Source organism: Xenopus tropicalis, chromosome 7 (assembly GCF_000004195.4).
Source record: "Xenopus tropicalis strain Nigerian chromosome 7, UCB_Xtro_10.0, whole genome shotgun sequence".
Classification (NCBI taxonomy): Eukaryota; Metazoa; Chordata; class Amphibia; order Anura; family Pipidae; genus Xenopus; species Xenopus tropicalis.
Window position 1 is genome coordinate 75,021,940 of NC_030683.2, and position 27,194 is coordinate 75,049,133.

General features: G+C 37.6%; 1 protein-coding gene across 3 annotated transcripts in view; it reads left to right on the forward strand.

Moving 5' to 3' along the window:
• The window catches only part of robo4 (roundabout guidance receptor 4), a 110,293-nt gene that overhangs the window by 71,941 nt on the left and 11,158 nt on the right, over positions 1-27,194 (forward strand). For 2 of the 3 annotated variants that reach the window (XM_002937520.4, XM_004916033.4), the window contains exons 17-18: positions 1,661-1,867; positions 8,291-8,691. In XM_002937520.4, coding sequence (XP_002937566.3) covers positions 1,661-1,867; positions 8,291-8,691 — 608 coding nt within the window. The remainder of the gene's footprint in view (positions 1-1,660; positions 1,868-8,290; positions 8,692-27,194) is intronic. The other variant, XM_012966984.2, reaches the window with a different exon arrangement.

Genomic DNA, 27,194 nt, shown 5'->3' on the forward strand with positions numbered 1-27,194 from the left:
TTGGAAGCAAAGTGTACATTGTCCCCTTAAGTGTTTTGTGTTAGTTTATTGTATATCTCCAAGGTAAAGACTTAAAAAGCTTAAGAGGGCTCATTTAGCAACATTTAGCTACATTTTGCCGCAACATTTTAGCAGAATAATGGGTGCCCTCTAAATAGTTTACACTATAACTTCCACATGATTTACTAGTACAGATTTACAATGTACTGTATAATACAGCATATAAGGAGTCAAGCCTAATTTTTGCAGCTCTTTAAGAACTCACCTTTTAATAACAGTGGGGTTATTATTGTTCCTGTGTATCTCAAGAAATGTATTGACCACACTGGTTAAACAATTTGATCACATTTGCAGAAGATCTTAACTATGTTTTGGATCAAAAAGAAGACTTATAATGTACAGACACAGATATACGTATGTTTGAAATAAAAAATATATGCATGGTTCCATATATTTTGCAGGTTGTCCAAGGCTATTGTGATACTAAAGTCTACTGTTGGTATAGATATTGGTATATTTAGTTTATATATATGAGTGTATAGATAGCTCAGTATGAGTGTACTAAGATTCATTTGACAGTAATGAACTTAATGACTTTGGTCTTTTTTAAACCCAAATGAACTATGTAACTATTTAAACAGTTTCACAAGCATGTCTGACTGGACAGAGGGTAACAAAAGGGTATATTAAGTCATAAAGTATACATAATTATACACAACATTTAAGCATAGATTACATTTCGAATACATTAGCAGCACAGATACATCTATGTTTGAACCCAGTACAGGTATAGGACCCATTATCCAGAATGCTCGGGACCAAGGGTATTCCGGATAAGGGGTCTTTCCGTAATTTGGATCTCAATACCTTAAGTCTACTAAAAAATCAATAAAACATTAATTAAACCCAATAGGATTGTTTTGCATCCAATAAGGATTATTTATATCTTAGTTGGAATCAATTACAAGGTTCTGTTTTATTTCTACATAGAAAAAGGAAATCAGTTTTAAAATTCTGAATTATTTGATTAAAATGGAGTCTATGGGAGACGGGCATTCTGTAATTCGGAGCTTTCTGGATAACGGGTTTCTGGATAAGGGGTCCGATACCTGTAGTTACAGTTCCTTGTCTGGATCTAGCATTAAGAAAATGTGCCATACTGTTCATGGTGCACAGTGGCTTGTCACAGGGGTCCTTCTGGGTATATATTTGTAAATAAAGCATAAAACTTGTTTATTTCCTATGCCAGAGAGATTTATTCCAGTGTGAATAATAATTGTCTAAATCCGTTCTTTGGAAGGGTGTGATAAATCAATAGACAATATCAAACTGCTGGGAATTCAGTCTTATATAATAAATTAGCCCCTGTGCCTTTATTTAAAAATGCATGCATATAAAACCATTTTATAAACTTTTAAGGGTTCATTTACAAATGCTCCGGACACAAGTGCAAGTGAACTAAGGGGGTCCAAACCACAACTGCATTGTGGGAAGTAAATGTCAGATTTTATGCCACAGAAGAGTTTCACAAACAGTTACAAACATTACAACAAGAATCTAAAACAGGCATTGGTGGCCATTATGTACATATGCAAATGCTGTTGGTACTGATTTCAAATTCAGATCATGTTTACTTACTTAATATTTAATTATCTTTTAGAAGTGGTTGCAGTGTCTCATCATATTCCGTGCGCAATCAAGAAAAGCAAGGCCATAAAATCAACAGCAAGAAAAAGAGTCCCCCTGATACACTGAACATTAAACCAGCTTCAGAATGCTTCCCAATAAATGATGATGGAGATAATGTGTTAACTCCAGAAGATGTGGCACAATATCTTGAACTCAGTGATCAAGGGCAAAATACAAGGTACCAATCTACAGCAAGATTACATTTAAAATATAGGTTACAGAGATGGCAATCATAACACAATGTATAAATGTGATTACAAATATTGCCACAAGAAAGTGCAATTTTCTGAAGCAAATCATCCTTTTTTAAGCACAATAAAGAGGTTTTTCTGAATATTACAGCATAAGGGACACACAAGAGTTGCAGCTAGCTCAGTTACACCCAATGTGTCAGAACAAATGCATCTGTGTGTGTGTGTGTGTGTGAAGGTGTTTGCAAATTGCAACAAATTATAAGTGACCAACATATTATAAATGACAAACACCATGAAAATCGTACAAACTGTTTTGCTCAGTTTATATAGAAAACAAAGAAGGTTTACAAATAAACTTTCCATCACATATAATGCTATCTTTTATGGAAATTACTGGTCTGCACATTAGAAAAAAAAATCCAATTTGTTAAAGGATCAAGCCATTTGTGATATTTAGCACCAGGTTTAATATTTGTGCCACATTTCTTTTTCAGTCAAAGTAGAGGGCCTACAATCATCCCATGTTTTCCTCTGTAACATGCACTTAGTCTTCTCTGCCTATATTTCTTTTATTTATTGCTTCTTTTTGGAGACTGGACAGAGAATGATATAGTGTATATAATTAATACAAATAAGAGCACTTATATAAACACACTCCTTTTGCCAGAATCAATAAAATCTCAGGTTAGGAACTAAAATGGTACAACAAACTGTTTTCAGAAATGCATATTTTATGAAAGGCCTAGTTGACATGTTTAGGGCCTGATAATTAGTTGCTGTCACAAATAATACATGGAATATAAAGTAATTGATAAGCTGGCAGTTTGTATGTTTGCAGTGATCCTGAGTTACAAAATCCACCTTCTATGCATTCCACACCCAAGAAGATTTATGGTCAGGCTTCATCATGCTGAAATATTTCAGGTTTTTAAAAATTTCCTTTGGCATTAAATGGTGTCAATTAAATCATCTCACCCTATATTGAATAACCTTAGTAGTACATCCAAGTCTTTCTGCTCTGTGGCTCCTCTATGAATGTCTGTATTAAGAGCTGAAGTTTTATGATTATTTTATAACTATGATTCTATGGAATCTCAGAAAGTTTTGCTTTAACATTTGCAATTAAAAAAGCTTTGAGAAGACATCCTATTGAACATAAAACATACATACAATTGTCAGTCTTTTCCTTTTTAGTTGACCATTTAATTCCTTATACTTAAAGTTAAATGTTAGTTCCTGGTTCCTCTTCTAGGTCATGTTGTGGCTCAAAAACAGCCCACAACAACTGTATTGAGTCATCTTAAAAGAGAAGGAAAGGCATTTTGGCATTTTGCTGCCAATAGTTTAGCCACATAAGTGCAAGCTGGAACACTATATTTATTCTGAAGAAAGCCTTACCATACCCGATTAAACAGCCCTAGAAACTCTCTCTGTTTGTTTAAGATGGCTGCCATTATAGCTCGGTCTCAGTAGCTTCCGTTCTACAAGCTCTAGCTGCTGGTAGCTCAGATCATACTGGGAGGGGAGTGAATTCTTATGGGAGGGGGGAGCAGGAGAATGTAGACAAGAGCGAGCTATACAGACTCCAACTCGGGAATGAAGGATTTTTCTGAGGGAGGATGTTAGATACATGTTTCATGTTCTTTTGAGCATGTTTTAGTGCAGCATTTCTGTGAGTGCTTATGGCTGTATTTACATAGACCTTTCTGATAAAGCTTCTTAGTTTTTTCCTTTCCTTCTCCTTTCAATACATTTACGTTACCATGGTAGCCTAGCCTCCTAACTGCAAAGGTGTTAATGCAAAGTAATAAAAAGGTGAAAAACTGTATAATGATATACATGCTCTCCTCAGGGTCCTGCTTATCCCCCTGTATTGCCAATGCAATTACATAATTACACACATTACATTATGTGATCACTATGTGGTGGCTGTAGGATCATGTGTTTATAGAGGAAAATTAGGAAACAGCTTTAGCATGGGGAACCCTGGACTCTGTAGGAGTTGCTCATCCTATTGTTACAATTTTAACTGTAGTGTCAAGCTTTCACAATTAACTCTATGATTTTTTTAAGATGGTGGCCCAATCTTGCCACCACTAACCCTACTGTTGTCTAATGGAGAAAGATTGATTTAATTAGTACACTGTAATCAAACATCAGAAGATTACAGAAGAGCATAAAAGTGCTTCTGAATTGTGGGAAATGTGAAAAAATGCCTTCTGCAATTATCTCCTGAAGGATAGGAAGAACCTCTCTATAACCAGCTTCTATTCCTAATCTTACCACTGCCAAAACAGTCAAGGTTCCAAACTTGGTCCTCAACTAAATCGCTTTTCAAAACAAACTTTATCCACAGTAAATATAGGAAGGTTACATTGTTTTCCTATGTCAATAGGGGCACTTGTGTGCAAATCAAAACGGGAGGCATGATGGCAATGAGAGCAACTATATGGAAGTTGGGCCAGAACAAGGGGTACGCATAAGAGGCACATGCCTAAGGTGCAACGGTGAGGGAGTGATAGACATGTACCTCTTCTTTTGCCTACTCATTGAAGTAAGTTGTTATTTGTTGCATTATTCTGCTTAAAGATTTACTGTAAAACAGCATCCACAGTCATGGTCTTTGAAAAATGGATGCAGTTGGTTCTGCATACTGATTCCATTCATTACAAGCATTTGAACCCAAAGACACTCCTTGCACTTCTGTACGTGTGTGAATGTGGGAGAATGTGCGTGGGCACACTCTAATACTGTGGGCAGGAGGTAAGTCCCCAAATTGTTCTTTTTTCTTCATACTTGATCTGGACCCTTGTTCCTTCACTGGGTAATGGATGCTTACCATCCACCCCTAGTATCAGTGCATTTCTGCACATTCTAGTAAGATCATGTTTGCAGGGGTGACGGGACCAGTTGGTAGGGGTTGTGAATGGTGTCAAAACAGCTGCATCCCATTTAAATGACCATGTCAGTCGCTGCCATTTAAAATGAGCCACCCTAAAGTCTTTAAGCAGGATAATGCAACAAATAACAGCTTAGCTCAGTCTCTATATTTAGTGTGTTTCAGACAGCTAGGAAGCACCACATATGAATGAAATCAAAACATTTTTAAATAAATTAGTATAACTGCTAGAAATGATCAAGTCAATTCAAAAGAAATATGAAAATGCATTTTACTTTCAGCAGATCCCTGGGAAGTTTACAGTTAAATCTTTGAAGGCATATTCCAGTTAAGCTGGTTGTGAGGTTGCAGTGAATGTTGGTGCAGCAGTTTGCTCTAGGATCAATACATCACCAATAAAACTCATTCCATAGCCTTCCTGTTTTATTTGATGAAGTACAAGATGTCCCCTAAATCAAGAAAATCATTGGGAAAATGCAGAGGCAGCACAGATACTGATAATTGCCAGATGTAATAATTTAACTGGCTACAAATGACCCTTTATGTCTCACAGCAAAAAGATACATTACAAAGACTTTTAGATCACCTTGCTTTTTTGGCAAGTTTTCTGTTACAGTATAATTCATTTTCCATGTTTCCTTTCTTTGTTGTTTGGTTCATTATTTATAAGGGTCACAAAGTAGTAGAACACAGTGCCGGGTATGGTAGGTAAGTGAACAGTAAATATAGATGATGCAAAATGATAATGGACTACAAAATACTATTATATATTATTGAAAATTCCCTCTAAATTATCTTTTAGTATTTTATAGATAGCTTCTCTAAAACTGACATCACCTCTCCAGACTAGGCACGCTAAGCCCCATGGAGGGCTATGACCCATTCTGTGTCTGATTATCTGTGATCTCACTTGCCACACATCACTAGAAAAACACATGGCTCAGCAAAGGTCAAAAAAGGAACTGGAACTTAACGCAGCCACCATGGTTTCTACAAAGCACCCAATTACTATGGTTGTTTAACTACAGCTTCTATTATACTCTAGGGGGCACATTTACTAACCCACGAATCCGAATCCGAATTGGAAAAATTCCGATTGGAAAACGAACATTTTGCGACTTTTTCGTATTTTTTGCGATTTTTTCGGCGCCTTTACGACTTTTCGGAAATTGTCACGACTTTTTCGTTACCAATACAATTTCTGTGAAAAAACGCGAGTTTTTCATAGCCATTACGATTCGCTCGTATCTTGTCGCGACTTTTTCGTATTGAGCGCTCGTAAGCGGCGGGCGAAACTTTCAGACTTAGCATGATTTTGGAAGCCTCCCATAGGACTCAATGGCACCCTGCAGCTCCAACCTGGCCCAAGAAAAGTCACCATACTGAAGCTTGAATGAATCCGAACGCTACGAAAAAATCGCAACATTTTGCGCAACTTTCGGAATGGCTACGAAAAAGGCACAACTTTTCGTGCAAGTTTTAACGCTACGAAAAAATCACCAGATTTTGCGCAACTTTCGGAATGACTACGAAAAAGTCACGACAATTTTCCGAAAAATCGCAAAATACCGATCATTACGAAAAAAACGCAATCGGACGCATTCGGCCCGTTCGTGGGTTTGTAAATGTGCCCCTAGGTCTTGATTATATGCTAGAGGATAATAGGAGTTTTAGCCCAACGAAACTGATAAATTTACCACTGTACTTGCAGGTTTATGTCCCCTTAAAATGTAATTGTAATTTTTACTGCTTTCTTTTCAGGCTCTCTCATACTTCTCGGGCTCTCTCTCCTCTCATACTCAAACTGCTGCTTTCTTGTTAGGGTGATTACATGTAACAGTCTTATAACAGTTTAAGTTACAAACCTGAGGGCTTTAGAGCTAAATTGTCTTTGAATTCTACTGTGCAGTCTTGCAGTCTCCAATAATAAAAGTTCATTTGAAATTGAGCTACACTTTGCATATCTGACCTAATGCACTACCTGCAAACAGCTCAGGCCATGTTCCTTCCTTAGGAGAGGACATGTTTTACAAGCAGAAAATTGTTATTAAATGACCATCCAATGATGTTTGAGCTTTATGCAGATGAATGGGTTCGGAAACAATTAAAAAGTCAATGTTAAGCAAAATATACTAATATAAAACCCCAGCCCATTAAGGATACCTTTCCAAACAGCAGTTAGCCAACATTCCTCAAAATCCAGGAACTATGTACAATGCAGTTCAGAGTAAAGAATGAGATTTACTGATAGTCACATGGCTTCCTGGGAAATAAAAGCTGTGAAATGAGTTTTTGTGTCACAAAGAAAAGGATTTTTATAGTTGATTCTGTCCCTGTAGGACACCTAACTTGCAGCTTCAGAGTAATTTCATTTAAAAACCATTACATTTGGCAGCCGTATAACAGTATTAAAGCAAAAAATGAATGTGTTAAGCTGCATTGATTAATCATTTCTGTGCTCGAAGCTGCAAGCCATGACCATCATAGTTGGCAAAGTTCTTGTGCTTGGCATTATCCACCATATCATTCTCAGCAAGGACATTTGACTGAAGATTTAGAACTCATAATTTCTCTCTGTTGGCAAACACTCGTCATTCACAGTTGGCTTTTGTTTTTATATATGAGTATTTCATCCTGTGTGTTGGCTCCCACAGTACAAACATATGCCTGTATCCAACAGAATGAAACAAAATGGGCACAGCATGTGTTGGTTTTCACTTTAGACTTCAACACACAAATTGGATGCATGATCAATAGCCTCCCAGCTATCCAGTATAGTTGTGATGTGGGAAGGAAAGCTGAGATTTTGTATATGCTTTCAAAAAACTTGCAGTAACAGAAATAAAAAAAAAATATAAGAAGGGCCGAGCACATCTAGAATGGAACTACATTATTTAAACCTATTTAATGAGCAGTCACTTTGGCATTAATATAGGAGCATTCCATACAACATCACAGTGGTTCAATGTCAGTGATGGGAAATGTACTTTGAATCCTGACCCCCTGACATTATTGCTGGTGTATGCCACCTACATAATAAGCTCAAAGAGTATATCTAAATTGTACTTGTATGTACCACTGTTAAATGGGAATACACAGCAAAAATTGTATATAGCAAAAAAAATAAAACAAGATAGTTGGCATATTGGCTACAGCTTAGGAACCTTATCAAAGCTATATTGTATTATATATGCAGGTACCAGGAGGCCACTATTATCTGGAGTTCTGGAAAGAATTCAGTATAGCCAAACCTGTGGAGCATAGATTTAAAAAGAGTTTCTAAACCTTCCTGATGCTCTCTTACTTGGGTGCTTACCATTCGTTTCTAGCTGGAAATGCTTGCTTTAAGCCTGGTCTAACTGTAAATGTATATTACTGATTGAAGTGATATAAGTGATGAATGTGTTCTAGAGATTTATTTATGGAAGTTGTATATATTACGTATATTTTAAAATACATTTTGGAAATAGTGTTAGTTGCATTTTAACATTGTTCTCTTTTTTTCAAGGCATAAATCAGAATATGATGCTTCCCTTCCAAGGCCTTTCTCTCCTTCTCAAACATATGGCTACATTTGCAGCCCGATACCTTCAGAAGCTGATGTTGTTGATGAAGATGATGACCTTGATTTAGAGGACATCGGTTCATTAAAGTCTTATCGCAAGTACTGTGAAACTCCAACCTCCAGTATCAGTGAATATGAGAGCTCTATGGCCGGATCTCTTGTTAATGGCTGGGGTTCTGTTTCAGAAGATAATTATACCAGTGCTAGATGCAGCATGGTCAGCTCCTCTGATGGGTCCTTTTTAATGGATGCAAACTTCGCCAAGGCTCTTGCAGTTGCAGTTGACAGTTTTTGCTTTGGTGGATCTCAGACTGAGACTGCTGGAAGAGATACGTTTTATGCAGGTAATGTTTTCTTTTTTAATAAAAGCAAAGGGCAAATGGCACTAGATTTTTATCATACCAGTTATTTCTATAGAGCACAATAGTTAAAGTTAAAGTACATACTAGGAGGACAAGTATTACAAATAAGTATATATATATATATATATATATATATATATATACAGTCCACAAAATTTTCAGCACACCAAACCCATAATATAAATCACCTGGGTGCTACCTCCATGTGTCTAATTATCCAGAAGTCCAAGAATTGGGTGCACACCAGGATATTTTTTAAAAATTAAAACGTTACTTTTATTTAAACATGCTGTTAAAACAGGCCAACGTTTCGGTCTCCTCCTAAGACCATTATCTTGATAATGGTCTTAGGAGGAGACCGAAACGTTGGCCTGTTTTAACAGCATGTTTAAATAAAAGTAACGTTTTAATTTTTAAAAAATATCCTGGTGTGCACCCAATTCTTGGACTTCTATATATATATATATATATATATATATATATATATATACAGTGCCATGTTGAAAAAGACACAGTAGGAAGGAGGTAGCCACTGAGTTTACAGTCTAAATGAGTGGAAAATAAACAGGCACAAATAGGAGGGCAAAAGTGTACATGCTGTAGAGTGATTTTTTTTTTAATAACATTCACTTGAGCGCTAAAAGTATAAAAAAGTATGGTGTATTTTGTAGTATTATGCCTTGAGTATTTCCAGGCAAAGGAAGCCCTTTATTTAGGCAGTGATCAAGGCAGCTGTTAGGTTCAGGGCTCTTTTTTTTGTGCCTTGTGCCTCATGCACCAAAGTAACTACAACTTGCCTCACTGCTCTTATGGAAATGAGTGCAGGTAGACAGTTTTTAGGTATAATAATTTAATGGCCACAATGCTGCAGTCATTTTTGTGCCTAGCATTGGGCATAACAATTATAACTTAGTCCTAGGGGCTGATTTACTAAGACACGAATTCCGACCGAATTGGAAAAATTCCGATTGGAAAACGAACATTTTGCGACTTTTTCGTATTTTTTGCGTTTTTTTCGGCGCCTTTACGACTTTTCGGAAATTATCGCGACTTTTTCGTTACCAATACGATTTGCGCAAAAAGTTGCGATTTTTTCGTAGCCATTCCGAAAGTTCCGATTTTTTCGTAGCGTTAAAACTTGCGCGAAAAGTTGCAACTTAAAAGGCGCAACGTTTTGCGCAATTTTTAACACTACGAAAAAATCGCAACTTTTTGCGCAAGTTTTAACACTACGAAAAAATCGCAACTTTCGGAATGGCTACGAAAAACTTGCGTTTTTCCGCAAAAATCGTATTGGTAACGAAAAAGTCGCGATAATTTTCCGAAAAAATTGCAAAATACCGATCATTACGAAAAAAACGCAATCGGACGCATTCGGCCCGTTCGTGAGTAAGTAAATGGGCCCCCTAGTGTCAATCTAATGAATAATGAAGGGCTCAGTTTGCATGGAGCTATTGCACAGTAGAAGGAAAACAGTTACATTGCAATCAGTTCACTGAGCAGAGCATAGAACAGAATATCATTCAGTCTGCTGAGGTGAAATTAAATGTTTGCCTAATTAATTAAGAGCAAATTGTCAGGCGTTTAAGTTACTTTCAGTTCCGAAATTATCCAAGTAATTTCCCCAAAGGATTTGGTATATTTCACAAAAAGCCAAGCATGCTTTCTAACATTCTAACGATAATTGGACTGAATGTGTTGCTTTATATAATGCAAACTGCACTGAGTAAAGTACAAAGTCATTCTGGTAATCTGTTTTTGGCCCTGTGGGTTGAGTGATCAAACCAGTATATTCTGCCCAACAACAAATACAGCAAAGGGTCATACGATTTGAACAACTGAGTCAACAGTTGGTCCATTTGTGGTATATTTGCACTCATGATTTTATTCAGTAACCGGCGCTCCAAGGAACACCAAGTAACTTGAATAAATGCTGTATTCCTTTGGGACTGTAAGTCTTGTATGGCCCTCTAATTGTAAGGTAATGCACCGCAAATCTTGGTCTAATGTGAAGAACACATTAATAAAATGTATCCAAATCTCATGTACTCAATAAAGCAACCGTTCAGTGAGCCAGTGTCTGTAATCTGCACATAATTTAATGCTCTTTTTTAAGGCACACAGGCTTGCTTCATTTGCATTTCAAATAAGTCAAAATGACAAGGAGAAAATGTAATTATTGTGCGGATTGAAGTTTTTGTTTCCATTTTTCTAATTTCATATGGAATTACATGCCTTCATAGACTACTACATTATGTACTGTCAGATATCTAAATGATAAAAGGCAGCGAGTAAATTAGTGTAATCTGTGTAACGCTGCATGATTCTTACATCTTTCACAACAAGTAATCAGAGTAGATCAATAACAGTTGTGGTTTTAATGTAAGAATCACTGGAAATTGCTAAATATTTCATATTTTTGCCAATGCCCATAGCATATTTTATTTATGCTTTTGCTATTTTACTTGATCACTGTCAAAATATATTGAAATCTTCAGAAGGGAGCTCAGCAAAATCGATGCCTTGTATTTGTTAAACAAGTGATAGTCAGGTAACCTTGCCCCCGTGTTTTGTAAAGAACAATTAAAACCAGTACATTAGTAAAACTACTTCAATTACAATCAGGCCTGTAAAAGCTGATTTTAGTCAACAATTAACAGTATCATAATTACTGATGGAGCAGCCCTGCAACCACTGCAGTGTCAGGGAATCTACTGGGGCTAGTGGGACAGTGACTGCAATTTCATGCAGCATAATGTTAGAAATAGTGACAAGGTATGGATTTGTGCAAATTTCCAATTTTCACCATTGGCGCAAAAATGCAGGGGAAAAAAAATTGCCATGTGACAAAAAATTGTCAAAAAATGATGCGCAGCAAAAAAATTGTTGCGTGCATCATTTTCGGGATTTTTTTCACCGTTTCGTGAATCTTTTCAAAGATTTGCAAGTTATTCAGTGAAGCAAAACGGGACAGATTCGCTCCTCACTAGTTAGAAAATATCAACTCATGCATTGGCATAGACTGGTTGCTAGCATGCAGTTATGAAAGTTTTTGGTTGTTTGTGTTATTCTTTTTATTTGATTGCTCTCTGTCTAAACATTTCCTACACTATTCCTCAGTTCAGGTATGAGATTCCTTATCCGGAAACCAGTTATCCAAACTACCAAAGGCCATTTCCCATAAACCCCATTTCTCTGTAATAGAGCATTAGCTTGTACTTAATGGTAGCTGCATGAATCCATACTGGGGGCAAAACAATCATTACAGACAACCCCAGGTCCTGGGCATAATAGATCCTATACCTGTAGCTTATATCTGTATAACAGTTTGTAGTGTTTCGGGTCTGTTAATAACAGGCACTGTTCAACATCCCTGCTACTAAAACGTACTCTTCTTTCACTACATTTTGTTAATCTTTGCATGGTTGGGTTGCTCGTTTCCATAGCAACTATTTTTGTGGGAACACTAATTGATGTGTGAAATTACAAAGCACACTAAAAAAAAGAGTTAAATCTATATTTTAATTTAAGTAAATGTTACAGAGTCATTGCCATTTCATTGAAAACTATTCAAAATGACAAAATTGAGTGTATAGGATTGCTCTTAACAGAACTGTAGTATTACAAACAAACTATATTTTTATGTAAATTACTGGCCGTTGTGACTTTGTTGTTTGTCATTTAGGTGTGTGTTCGTATGCCAAAGTGTGAAATGTATACATTCTGCTTATCTACTACAAATTGCAATAATACATTTCTGGCAGTGCAGATGACAGCTTAGTAGGGTAAAGCAGTGCTGTCCAACTTATGCCATTTAGTGGCCTTATGATTTATCAAGATTATATTAAAATGAGTTCATATAGTGAAGTCTAGAAAGCCATGTAGCAGACTGGGGGCCATAAAAGTCCTTTGGAGGGTCACATCTGGCCCATGGGCCTCCAGTTAAACAGCTGTGGGTTAAAGGATAAGGAAAGTCTTAAAATGGTGGGGTTTAACTTAACTTGTAATATATGTTGTAGAATATCCTATTCCTAGAAACTTTGCAATAGGTCTTTATTATTTTATTTTTAATAGTTTTTTTAATTATTTGCCTTTCTTTTCTACATCTTTCCAGCTTTCAAATGGGGTTCACTGACCCCACTAGCTAAAAAACTATTGCTCTGTGAGCTTACATTTTTATTATTATTGTTAGTTTTTATTACTTATTTAACAGTGAGCAACCCTTTTAAAGCCACTGTGGTGTTTTCTTGTAGCTCAGCACCATGTGACCTAAGTCGTTGAGTTTTTTCTCTAGTTCCCCCCTGGCCTGGCGCATTCTCATTCCTGTTATTCCAGCTGGCCAGGTACTTTGGTGTCCCAGATATTACACATGCACATTTTGCTGGGTAGAACATGCACAGTAGCACAGACTGCACCTAAGGATCAGCATGGGTACCTTCTGCAGCACCTTGTCCTTGTAGCAACTGACCTGTTGGAAAATGCTGCGTGCCAGGAAGATTTTTTTTAAGAAGAGGCGAGCAGACTTTGGGAAAACTTCAGCAACTTGGGTCACATGAGGGTAAGCTACAAGAAACAACCCCGTAGTTGTTACCATTACCTTGTCCTTTCATTTCATTGTGTAACTGCAAGCATTGCCTAGATTCTCCTTACAGTAGCACTGAGACAGAATACCATCAGTTCTACTGAAAGATAAGAGGATTACAGGGTAACCATATTTCTCCTCTAAACCAGAACCAATAGTATAGTATAGATTATAATCAAATTAAAAATGTAAGACTTAATGATTTTGTGTAATAGGCCCTTTATAATTTTCCACTTCACAGCAATAAGGTTGTCAATCAATCTCTGTTCTGTATAGCTTTTTGTGTTTAAATCCTTGTTTCTGTTTGTTTGTTCCAGTTTTCAATAAAGGTTATGTCCAGTATAGATTTCATGCCCTGGAAGTGGTCACTTTGGTAGCAATGAATGGAAATGGGATTCAGCAATTTGAATTGTGCTTCTTTTGTGTGTTGTACAGAACATTTTTTTTATCCCATTTCCCAATTCAGAACACGGCCCCTTTTTTTTCAGGGTTAAGTAAGGTCATTGAATCAAATCCTTCCTCCATCTGTTCCATTCAGGTGGTATTGACACTTGTGTGTGTTTCTGTTGCATCAGAACTATTTCTTATGTTTATTATGATTATTATTCATAGAGGCTGGAATTTAGGCAATCAGCTTATTCCTACAGAAGAACAGTACTGGTGAGTTATCATAGAGAAGTAATCAGTAATCTCGATAGAAGCAAAAAGCATTTATGACCTCTGCCACACAATATGATTTATAGTAGGAATAGCCAATAAATAGGATACAGGAATACACTTGATAATAATGTATTTTAGGAGATCTATCACCAGATATTGTTTAAGAGGTTGCCGCAATCAGTTTGATCTGACATGACTGCTTATGGGTGTGCTGCGCTCCTTCAAAATTACACATTGTTATGTCGCATCTCGGCAGTTTTCTGGGAAATGATTCTTTTTTACATTATCTGTCACCTTGTACAGATAACCACATACACTGTGCAGGGGCATTTAGAAAAATATTGACATTTTTAGAAATAGCAAGGTTAATGTCACAAGGTATGTTCAGAGACCTTAGCTCTTTATAAAGGGGACCAATATTTCAATGTCAAAATTCACATGGAAAATAGATCCTCTGCAGTCATAGGCCCACTATCAAAACAAGAATATTGCACTATATTTAAGCAGGCTAGCTACAAATATCCTAAAACTACCTTTATGTTTACATTCTACTGCCCTCTGTCTGTCTGTTACTTATCGTTCCACATCCCTTTCGCTGCTACAATATGACACTCTCAGGTTTCCACTGCTTTCTATTGTTCCAGCTACAAGTATGTAGCACTGAGTATTCCCCTTCTACCACTACACAACCAAAGCTGAAAATAAATGTCTGTCTTGGAGTGAGTGTAGTTACCAGCATATGTATATTCGAATGAGACAGCAAACAAAATTCAATTAAAAGGGAATCATCATTGTTATAAAAACAAAAGACAGTATTATTTTTTTCTTACAGTTATTTACATATTTAGCAATTTATTTATGAGATCCTTTGGTTGACTTTGCGCTGCATATGTTTTTCCACTCGTGATTCACTTTATTACTGTTGCAAAGGGAGATTAGTCACTAGGAAGCTAAAATAAACTGTTGTGGATTTTTCCTTTCTTTGTACTAATGTCATATACAGCATACCGCTATAAAGTTCAGATATACTACAAACAACAAGAATCTTTATTCATGCACATTTTAAAACTTGGATCTCACAATGTAATGTATGGAAGCCGTATTTTATATTAATGTTATTCCTTATATTCCATTTATTCCATCCATTTTAAATATAATTGTTATTTAATTATTCTGGCTTCAGCATGCTAAACCTTACACTTGAGATAATAGAGCATTGCATCTATCTAAATCATCAGAAAGATCCTACCTAGGGACCATGAGATGGCCATGATCAATAAACTGTATTGCATAACAAAAATAAATTGCACACTTTTCCTACCATCTGGCTCAGCAGTAGGAATCTCCATTAACTCTATTACATTATCACATACGGTTTGAGCATACTCCATGTACCTCTATAACATAATTCTATTACATTGTCTGGATGACAATCCATCCATTGATTTCAGAAACCCAACACAACCTCTCCACCCCCATTTTCAGCTAACACGTTAATTTACCCTCATATTTATAGAACTGCTCTCCCAGGGTTCCTAGGTAACATCAATAAATCCACTTTACACATTGTGGGTTCAGAAAAAATAAAATATTTTGCAATGAATTTTTTTTCTATTGTAAAGTCGTTTCTGTTGTTTGATTACAATGTGAAATCTCTAGATGAGTTTAGGCTGCATACTTTGGGTAACTGAGAGGTGATAAAGAAAAGTATTATGGGCAGGCGAAATAACTTCAAGGCTAAGGGTAACAGGTGCTCAACTGGCACTGGCGCACAGAAAAAGCCCCAGTATCCATGGGGTATTAATCCCACATAAATATATTCTTCACTCCCAATTAAATACAAAAAACTTTATCAAAGCAAAGTTAAAAAATATATACCAGCCCCACAGATAATGACTTTACGTTTTCCTACATATATGGTACTTCCCTACGACAATGTACTATGTAGGTATAAAACGTGTAAGGTCGCTATATGTGGGGCTGGTATGTATTTTTTTTAACAATTCTTTTATTGAAACATTTTAAATGTACATATTTTAACAGTATAATAATTGCATAATCATTTGTGCTTGTTGTACAAGAAAATTAAATAAAGTAACAAGAAAAAAGAAAGCATTACAGTGTCATTTGTATCAAAACTTATATTAACTGCTATTTAACAATCCTGGTCACCATTTCGGCATTCCAGTTATGAATAATTATGTTGGGGACAAATTACGTTTCACCAGTAGGTGCCAGTATAACGTCCCCAGGTTAGGATAAATTTAGGGGTCCTGAAAATCATCTTGCCATCTTTTTTGTTGTTCCTCTAGGGAGCCTAGGATTTGTGTTTCCAGCAGGGTAGCTGCAATATTTAGGGATGGTGAAACCCATCTCCAGGCCACTGCAATTTGCAACATGTTACCCAGTCTAAGCCTTCCACCTCCTGTGATGATTTAAAGTAGAAGGAAAGCCTAAGTCACTTGGGGGTTCCAAAATGTTATGCACCCCAAAGTGACTTAAATCACTTACCTTGTGAGCGCTTCCTTCTTCCGCGTTGGTGCACTGCGCATGCGCATTAGAGTGAAAAGCCGGACTTTAACAACAAAGTCGGCCTCTCACTCTAATGTGCATGCGCCGGCCCAGGGAATTCGCCGCAGAAAAAACGCGGAAGGAGGAATCGCTCGATACAGGTACCCTGGGCTGGTACAGTTTTCTCCTAACAGGGGCACCAGCCCGGGGTTCAAGGTAAGCGATTTAAGTCATTTGGGGCTGCCTAACATTTTGGCACCCCCAAGTGACTTAGCCTTTCCTTCTCCTTTAATACAGCATGCCAGTGGTTCCATTGCAAGGGTAAATAACAGGGGTGACAATGGGCACCCCTGCCTGGTGGCCTTGCTAATTGGACAATTTAGAGTTGGTGCTGACCTTAGCTATTGGAAGGGTATATAAGGCCTGAATCCAAGTGATGAATGTGGAATGTATTCCCATCTTTTTAGCGTAGCCCATAGATATTTCCATTACACAGAATAGAAGGCCTTTTCATTGTCAAGGTGAGACAATTACCCTGTTGCCACAGTTATCATATTTAACAGAGATGTTTGTAAAAAGCCTCTGGATATTAGTGTCAGTTGACCTTCTGGGCATGAAGCCTGTCTGGTCTGGAGATATTATGTCCCCTAAGTGCTTTGCCAAAGTAGTAGCCGGGATTTTAGCATCAACATTTATTAGTGAAATTGGTCTGTAGGCGGAACATAACAGTGGGTTCCTTCCTGGTTTGGGTATAAGTACTATCAGTGTTTCTCTCATAGAAAGGGGCACTAATTGTTTTGAATGTTGTTTGTACCATTCCCCTGGCATGCCTATTAAACCTGGTAACCAGTTTATTGGTCTCCTCACATCCCAGAGCTAGATCATTTCTAGAAAGAAATTTGTGAACTGTTTTACAGAGTTAGAGACTCTCCATAAATCGATTAAACTGTGTGCAGAGACCCATCTGATGAAGGATTGGTTTGTGGATTTTGGTGCAGCTAGTTTATCTAGTTTATCTAGCTCCACATCTGCAATGGCATTGAAATCTCCAATTAGTAAAATAGATACGGAGGAGAGGAATAGAATTTTGCTCATAATGGCATGGTGCCATATACACATTTGCAATGGTAACTTTTTCCCCACTCAGTGCAGAATGTACTATAACAAATTCCCTTCCCATCCCTCCCCACCCACTCCATCAAGAAAAAACAATAACCGTGAGTGAGTTTACTTCCCTAACGATAAAACTTTGGTTTTTTGGGGGATAGTTTTTGTCAAAGTCCTGTATTTGAACTTAGTGTGATTATAGACCTTGAGCTCCGAAACTAGGGCATATTATCTAAACCATGTGTACTGTAATAATTGTCCCAGTAGTAGTATAATTGCCAGTCTTGTAGTATACAAGCAAAGTGTTTATCAGTTTTGTGTCTTTTAGAGGCATGTGGAGTGGTCTCCAGCTTATTACGTGCTTGGCATTATTACTGTCCAGTAGGCTTACGTTAAATTTGGAGCTGTTCCTGTGTCAGTTTTGTGTGGCCCTGTCTTTAGCCAGGTGATTTCCTCCTCTGGTGAGCTGAAGAAGTGGGCTTTCCCGTTATCTGTTATTCTTAAAAGGGCTAGGAAAATCATTGCACATGGGATTTTCTTTTACCGAAGTTGCTGTTTGGCTTCCGGGAATTTTGCTTTCATTTGCCTCACATCACTTTCCTTGCTTCGGCAAGTGCTGCATCCCTGTCACAATAGTTGAGAAGTTGTGCAATTAAGGGCCTCTGTGGAGCACCAGGGGAGGTGGTCTACCAGGGATTCTGTGTGCCCTTTCTTCCGTGAATGCTGGGGAAAAGGCTGTTTGTCAGAATGTATTTGTCAGCCACTGTTCCACAAACCTTTTGTGGTGTGTGGTGCCCTCTGCTTTCTTTGGGATAACTAATATACGAATATTGTTGCACCTGAGGCGGTTCTCCGAATCGGCAACCTTTACTTCAAGAGATTGTATTTGTTTTTCAGTGTTTGTTATGCACCCAGGTTAACACTCTTCTCTAGGTCCCCTATTTTCTGTTCAGCCTCGCTTGTTTGTTCCCTTATTGTTTTGCACATCATGCTTTAGGATCACAAAATCAGTTTTTAGTTTGTCAATCCTAGTTATTAATGCAGCGTGATTGTCTGTTATGGCGTTAAGTACTTATGTTAGTGTAGGATCAGGAGGTTGGGAAGGCTGGATAGGCCCGTTAGACATGGTTTGGGCCTCTGCATTATCTGGCTGAGGTGATGGCGTGGATGGTGCAGGTGACCTACCTCTCGGGGAGCTTTGTGGAAGCACAAACAGTTCTAACTTGTGGGCAGCTGCACCTGCTTTGCTTGCAGATAGCGTCAGAGCATGGCGGCCTTACTGAGTTCAGCGCCATCTTGGGTCATCATGGCTGGTTGGGTTTGTGCTTTCTTTGTGGCGGCTTTATTTCATCCCAAGTCTTGTGGTTGCTTTGGGACACTGGTGAGGTGGAGTTAGGGCAGGATTTTAGGTCCCCTGAACAGAACTCAAGGGATGTGCTTCCTACTTGGTCCTCATACAGGCCACATCCCTGGTATGTCTGCGCTTTAATAAATATTTTTTTATTTTAATTGGGAGTGCAGAATATATTTATTATGCTCTGCTTCATTATGTCAACAGGTTTAATTTGTAGCATCTATTTGTGTTTAAATGTAAAAATATTTGCAATGAAGCGGTTCATATAAAAACAACAAGTATTTCTTGATACAACAAAAATCCTTATTTATCATTTAAAATCTGATTTATTTATAAGCCGCTTTTCTCTTAACATCTGTCTTTACCAGATTTACTCCGCTGTGCAGTTTATTGTTGCCAAGGTCATTAAAGATTAGTGTGGAATCAATAATTGCATAGTGAGCAACCAGTAAAAATAGTATCCTGGATTTAAAGACGGATTAATCGCTTGGATGTGCAGTTTTAGTAAAAAAGCTAAATAAAAAAGTGTTATCTTAGAAAAGCTGAAGTTTTCCTTAACAAAATGACCTTGGATTTACAAGTGCTTTATATAAGTCAAATGAAGAAATTAGGAGATTAAATTCTAAAAAAAAAAAATGTCTGTGTTAATAGACACATATATATATATATATATATATATATATATATACACATATAATATAGTAACTATAGTAAACTAAATTCTATAGCAGGCAGTTTTCTAGACAAATATGGGTGGTTATGCTTGTTTTAATCTAGGATACTAGGGGGCTGATTTACTAACCCACGAATCCGAATTGGAAAACAAACATTTTGCGACTTTTTCGTATTTTTTGCGATTTTTTCGTCGCCGTTACGACTTTTCGTAAATTGTCGCAACTTTTTTGTAACCATTACGACTTGCGCGAAAAGTCGCGACTTTTTCGTAGCCATTACGATTCGCTCGTATCTTGTCGCGACTTTTACGTATTGAGCACTCGTAAGCGGCGGGCGAAACTTTCAGACTTAGCATGATTTTGGAAGCCTCCCATAGGACTCAATGGCACTCTGCAGCTCCAACCTGGCCCAAGGAAAGTCTCCATACTGAAGCTTGAATGAATCAGAAACTTTCGTACTTACGCGCGAAAGCTGCAAAAAAGTCGCGACAATTTATGAAAGTACCGATCATTACGAAAAAAACGCATTCGGACGCCTTCGGACAGATCGTGGATTGGTAAATGTGCCCCTAGGTGTTTATTGTCATTGTGCTAATAAAAACAACACAATGGAAAGGTATTTAGAATTCTTCACCCTGCTCTAGATTCATTGATGATGTGTAAATTTTCTGTTTCACAGTCTGCATTTCTCTGTATTGAGCAGAAAAATCTTGATATGTCTGCCAATATACATTGTAAAGCATGCACAAAACTCAAGAAGTAACTATTTCAACTAAGACAGATTGAGGGGGTGAGTGAAAAAAATACAAAATATTTAATTGATTTTATTTAGAAAAGCTTTTAATTCCATGAGATGAAGGTCATAATAAAATTATAATTTTCTCAATAGTTCCCTGTGAAGTCACATAGAGGAATTTACATTACAAGTTAGTTACAGTGCTATTGGTCAATTAACAATAATCAACTTTTCACACCTTCTATTATGCACCCTCACCCACAGCATCCTAGTATATTTCTAGCTACCCCCTTCAAAAGCAATGAGCAACAGTGTTTCCTATATAATCATACACAGTGGGCTTGTTAATCTGGCTTTTGCTTGTTTTTTCAATAGTGATATAAGATTACATAATATTCTCAAGATGAATGAGATCATCAAACACACTTTAACTAGAGGCTCAGCAAAATTGTTGTAGCACAGTTTTTTTGCCACTCAAGGCAACGGGCATAGTGCCCAATGCTGCCCTCACCACTACGCTTACTTCGCTTGTGCTCCAATAGGATCGCTGCTGAAGAGAGAGCAATTGTGTGGTTTTATATAAAGATAACAGAATAATTCTGCTGTTTAATTTACCAGGTTTGGCAATATGCGCCAGTCAAAAATAGGTGCAACATAGCATGAAATGTGTAAGGCTGTGTTTACCTTACATTATGTAATAATATGTGAATATTGTGCTAACCTTACTGGCCTGCTGGCTATTTTTAAGCCTGGTGTTGGTGTTAGCACAAGCTGTGCTGAAAGTTCTGTGTTTTTTAAGTATCCTAAAAGTGCACTAACACATTTCCAGTGAACTATTGCCTGATAAGCACTGGTAAAAGTGCTTGTAAGCAACTCCATTATACGTCTCTGGAGGGAGTGGGTCTGTGCACACTTTGGTGCCGTGATTTCTCACTACTTAAAAATGTAGTGCTCCAAGCACCTATAAGTGCCCCCATGTGCCATAAAATGTACACTATAAACTTTCCCAACCCTCCCTAAAGTTTCTGAAGGGTCATTATGATAGCAGTGGTAGCAAGTGGGTCATTGTGATTTCCAACAGTCTTGATTTTACATGAATAAAAGGCCAGATACAGACATACTGCTGCGTTCTCCATTTAACTCACTTGTATGTAGCTAACACTATAACTCTAGATCCTAGCCCCTTAGGCAAAAGGATTCCTTCAGTGTGTGCTAGCTAACTAGTGCTTACTGATTGTTCAGGCAAAGATGCCTCCAATTTAACACTTTGAGAGATAAGCACTTCTATGTTTTTACATAGTGTAAGCGCACTCTAGAAAATTAATTATGTGACTAACGAGCTCAGAGAAGTAGGGATTTATCATAAAGAACAGCATAATTATCATTTATACAGGGATTTGGGTCTATAGCAAATTAAGTGCCGTTTTAACTTTTTAAAGCCCAATAAAAACCCTTTGCATATTTAGCACCTAATTATCTGGTTTTGCATAAAGTAACTTTTTTGAGGTCAGCCAGTTGCTAAACGATCCCAAGCTGTTAATGTCCTTTCAGACAAGGTTCTGAATCTCCCAGACCAGCTTTCATTTAGCTAATCTCTTTGCTGGCAGTCTGCTGTACATTTTCTCTTTAACAGCTTCATCAGCAGAACAGGGAACATATTATAAAGCTTTAAAAGCTCCAAATGCTTTTACTGTCTGGCTTGTGTCTAATTTTATTTTAACGCAAGTGTCTTCTGCAATGTAATGAGTTTTGTGGCAGTTTTTAACAAATAAAGGCACCTTCCCTTTCCTTTTTTATCTGCGCACCAGAATGTTCTGTATAGTTCTTGTACAAAGTGGGGCTAAATATTTTGGAGGAGGCCTACATTGCACACTTGATCTGCAGGAGAATGTAAGTCACCAGACAGCCACTGATATAGCCCCATATTCCTGATATTTTACTATCACTAAGAAGGGAGGATACATTACAGGATTATTAGTAACTGCAGAACACCAGTGAAAGCTATATTTTTTGCCAGGCATGGATTCGCAGCAAAATTCTGCATTTCTCAGTTGCCAAATTTTTTCATGAAACTGCTGCAAAAATTTGTTGTAACAAAAATTTAGGAAAAAGTCACGGGCACATCAAAAAAAAGTTGCGGTTGCGCCAAAAAAGTAATGCTGTAGCTGCTACTTCTAAGTAGCAACTAGTAAAAATGGTAATTTGCTGCTTACACCTTAACTAGAAAAGAATTGAAGGCTAGATATGTCCTTTATTATTATCAAAAAAATTATTAAAATTATTATGTCAAAAAAAGAATTAATGTACAATTACCCAGGGTGCTGCTCTGGGCACTTTTGCAATTTACATTTTTTTTTTTTAATTTTTAGTGGTTTCTGAGCTCTGAGCAGTTTAAGTTTTATATTGCTAGACAGGATTCTTTTCCTGGATTCAGTTAACCCTAGCATTGCTGACTCCCGTGGAGCCAAAAGCCTGGTATTAGCAGTTTAATAATGTAAATATCTCAGAAACTACTAAACATAGAAAATGATTGTAAATTGCAAAGGTGCTCAGAGGAGTGCAGCAAATAAGTTTACATCAATTCTTTTTTGTATTTAGATATACCTGCTTGAAAATGCCCAAAGAAGCTCTCAGTGGAACTTCATTTATATTGATCTATGAAATGAAACCAACACAACATTCCTACAGTCAATATACAATGGAAATGATAGGAACTAAACGTATAGTTGCTGGGGGTGCCAAAATGTTAGCCCCCCGTGCTCCTGTTTATTGAAAACTGCACCGTCCCAGAAACTCCTTCTCTCTATCTTCCTCGACTGCGCCAACGCCTGATTCGGTATTGTCTCATCCAGTCAGAGGGACTTTTTTTGCAGTGAAATACATTGATGGTCACATGTTGACAAAGGGACAAAACTCTCCATGCAACTTCTATCTGATCTGAATTTATATTACAGCCTATGGAGAAAGGATCCCACAAAATCTGATGACAAATGTTTGAAGAGTTTAGCTTAACAATAGGAAATGCATGTTGGAATCTTTAGAGGAATACCTTCAAGGAGATTTAAAGTCTCTAGACTCAAACTTCATTTTTGAGTCTTCCAGATACAGTTAAGCATCTAAAAGTTCCTACACAGTGGGTACGTATACTTCTGCACAGCAATATCCCACTTTCTGCCCCTGACTGATGGCTCCTTATCAGTCACATGATTAATGGCGCCTTATGTAAACTAAATCATGTCTGGAACAGATCCTCGTTGTTTCTGCTTTTTACTGTGCACATCTCTTAAGTTGTTTCATATAGCTGCTAATGCAACCAAATCCTGCAAAGCAAGCCTACTCTCTTTTAGAAGATTCTATTTGACTGAGGGTATGTTTACTAAAGCGCATTCTCCTTGAGTTCGTTAGCTGTAAGAGATAGACATGTTAAGGTAGGCAAGTTAGTACTGTGTGTGCCTTCGGGTGCCCTATGTGAACAGTAACACCTACTGAATTTTTATTGGCGGCTGGGTCAACAACACAAAGGTTTTGAGCAGCACTTATTTTCCAAAAAACGTTGAGAATAAAAAAAATCCATTCCAATTGGAGATTTACTTCTTTTCATTCCACAAACATGATAAAGATTTCTTGTTTTCACCTTTACATTCCTTATAACACAGCAGATTTAAACACGTGCATCCCTTTAGGCTAAAAATGAATATTTCAGGATTCCTTTTAAAAACATTATGAACCTTATTTTAAACACTTTTTTATTTGCAGTTACACCACAGTGTTTCCATGGCAACTGCTGTTAGTTGCTTTCAGTTTCTCTCCTGACAGCACTTCACATGTTTGATGATAAATGCTGACTTTCAGTGGCAACAAACATAAACAGATTATAGCAATTCTTAACACTAATTCTATAGGAAAAAAATAGCTTATATTAAAAAAGAAAAAACAGCTAGTCTAAAAGAAATAACTAATAACAAAAAGACATTCAGAAACAACATTAAAACGTTAACTGTAAAGCCCTAAAATGCTGCTGTGTGTGTCTGCTTTCCCATTATATAAATAACATAGTGCAACTGTACCTCTGAAATTAATGACAAAACACCCACATGGTACTTCATCAAGAATATATTTTACTGACAACAAGAATTAACCCAGTGGGTGAGAGTGCAGAAATATATGATATGCAGTTCACAACAGTAATAAAAATCTTTTCACTTTATTATACACCACACATCATAGTTACATAGGGTTGAAAAAAGCCCAGAGTCCATCAAGTTCAACCTTTCCAAATAAACCCAGCACCCCCAAACCTATACTTACCAATCTATACACTCATATACATAAACTATATATACCAACATTAATACTAATTGTAGATATTAGTATCACAATAGCCTTGGATACTTTGCTTGTTTAAGAACTCGTCCCAGCCCCTCTTATAGGCATTAACAGAATCTGCCATCACAACATCACTAGGAAGGGCATTCTCATAGACGGAGGGTGACTTTTTTGTTTGGGGAGGCTAAAGATGGGCCATACACAGACTGACCTACAGCTACTGTGAGACTAAATGGATTCACTGCTGGTGTAAAAAATGAACCTCCCAACTACCTCTTGCTGTTCCCAATGAATTCCATGCATACTTTGCAATAGTGCAGATGGGAGTGCTTTTTTTTACCGTAAAATGCTTAGGATATAAAAGTATTTACTTCTGTGAGGGGTTCTCCATACATTTGTGTTTGGGATCAGTTAGCTTAAAGGGGTAGTTCACCTTTAAATTAACTTTTAATATGATATAGACTGATATATTCTGAGTCAATTTGCAATTGGTCCTCTAATTTTTAATGGTTTTTCAGTTATTGAGCTTTGTGTTCAGCAGCTCTCCGTTTGGTAGTTTACCAGCTATCTGGTTGCTAGGGTCTTATTTACCCTAGCAACCAGGTAGTGGTTTAAACAAGAGATGGAAATATGAATAGTTAAGGGGCCCTGCATGGAAAAATAAGTAATAAAAATTACAATAATAATAAAATTGTAGCCTTGCAGAACAATACTTTTTAGCTGCCGTGGTTAGTGACCTCAATTTGAAAGCCGGAAAGAGGCAGAAGAGAAAGGCAAATTATTCAAGAACTATAAAACAATTAATTAAGAAGACCAATTGCAAAGTTGCTAGGAATAGGCCATTCTATAACATACTAAAAGTTAACTTAAAAGTGAACCACCCTTTAGATGTGTTTACGTTAGTTTTGTAGAAAGAGAGGCAATGGGTACTGACACCCCAGGCACATTATATATAGTGAGACACAGTCTGTATTTACAAAACCAGCACATTACATGCCATGAGAAGCAGTGGGTACGGATGGCAGATATTCAGGCCCTGGCACCATAACACTGGCACTGATACATTGGCTCCACTGTAACTAGAAATAAACAAAACAATGACAAAAGTAGAAAAAAAATAGTAAGTGCAAAAAACAACAACAAATGTATAAAAGCACAATTGGCTTTTTCAGGGGGAAAGAGTTAACTTACCATTCATCTGTTAGGGTGGGTGATAGGGATATTATAGATGTCAGGTCAGGCAAAAAACTATTTAATTTCAGCTAGTGAGTCAGCCTTTAGAACTGTATAGTACCTGGGTATAGCACCTGGGTATAGCACCTGCGTATTGCACCTGGGTATAGCACCTGGGTATAGCACCTGCGTATAGCACCTGCGTATAGCACCTGGGTATAGCACCTGTGGGAGTGGGATGAAATTTGCAGCAAAAGTTGAGAGTTGGTTCTCAGGTAAAGGTTACAGCCTGCAGATTCTCATTTTCAGTCTTCATTTCTGCACTGCCTTCAGTTTGTAATATCTCCTGAGCCCTGTCTGCATCTGTGCCTTGATTGGTCAATTTTACTGTCTGTCAAGAAAGCTGTGCTCTGAATGGAGAATCCACAAGAAGAAATATCCAATCAGAGCACAGCAGAATCGGCTTGCAGGAACAGATTTCCAGGACAGTGCAGAAACAGAGTGAGGGGATTTTTTTTGTTTGTTTCTTTTAAGGTGCCAAGCAGGTTTGGGAGGATTAGCCTCCCTTAGCCTTATTGAATATCCACCTATGGGCATTCCCCAACCTCACTGCCCTCACCGTGAAAAAGCACCTACGCTGCTTCAAATGGAAGCTCCGTTCCTCTAATCTAAAGGGGTGACCTCTGGTGCGCTGATCGTTTTTATGGGAAATAAGACCACCCCCTATCTGCCTATAACCCCCTCTAATGTATTTGTACAGAGTAATCATGTCCCCTCGCAAGTGCCTTTTCTAGAGAAAACAACCCCAACCTCGACAGTCTAACCTCATAGCTTAAATCTTCCATCCCCTTTAACAGTTTAGTTGCACCTCACTGCACTCCATAATTAAAAACCCTAAGCTATAAAAACAGGACCTGGAGTTTGAGGGGCCCCTCTAATAGAGATGTAGTGAACTGTTCGCCGGAGAACTAATTCGCACGAAAATTGGGTGTTCGCAAGCCAATCAGGCAGCTCTCCCTCCTGGACCACCCCCAGACCCCTCCCTTCCATATATAAACCGAAGCCCAGCAGCCATTTTACATTATGCCTGTGTGTGCTTGATGAGTTAGCATAGGGAGAGAGCTGTGCAGGGATTTGAGGGACAGTTTAGGTAGCTTTGCTGACTAGTAATCTACTTTCTACTGCTCTGTATGTAGCTGCTGTGGGCAGGCAGCTGTCCTGTGCTGATCTCATCTGCTGTAACCCAATAGTCCTTGTAAGGACTGCTTTTATTTTCTGATTACTGTTACTCTAGTCTTCTTTTCATTGTGTACTGCAGCTCCGTCTGTGTGTGTTGGAGACAGGTGTGCTGCTCATAGTAGT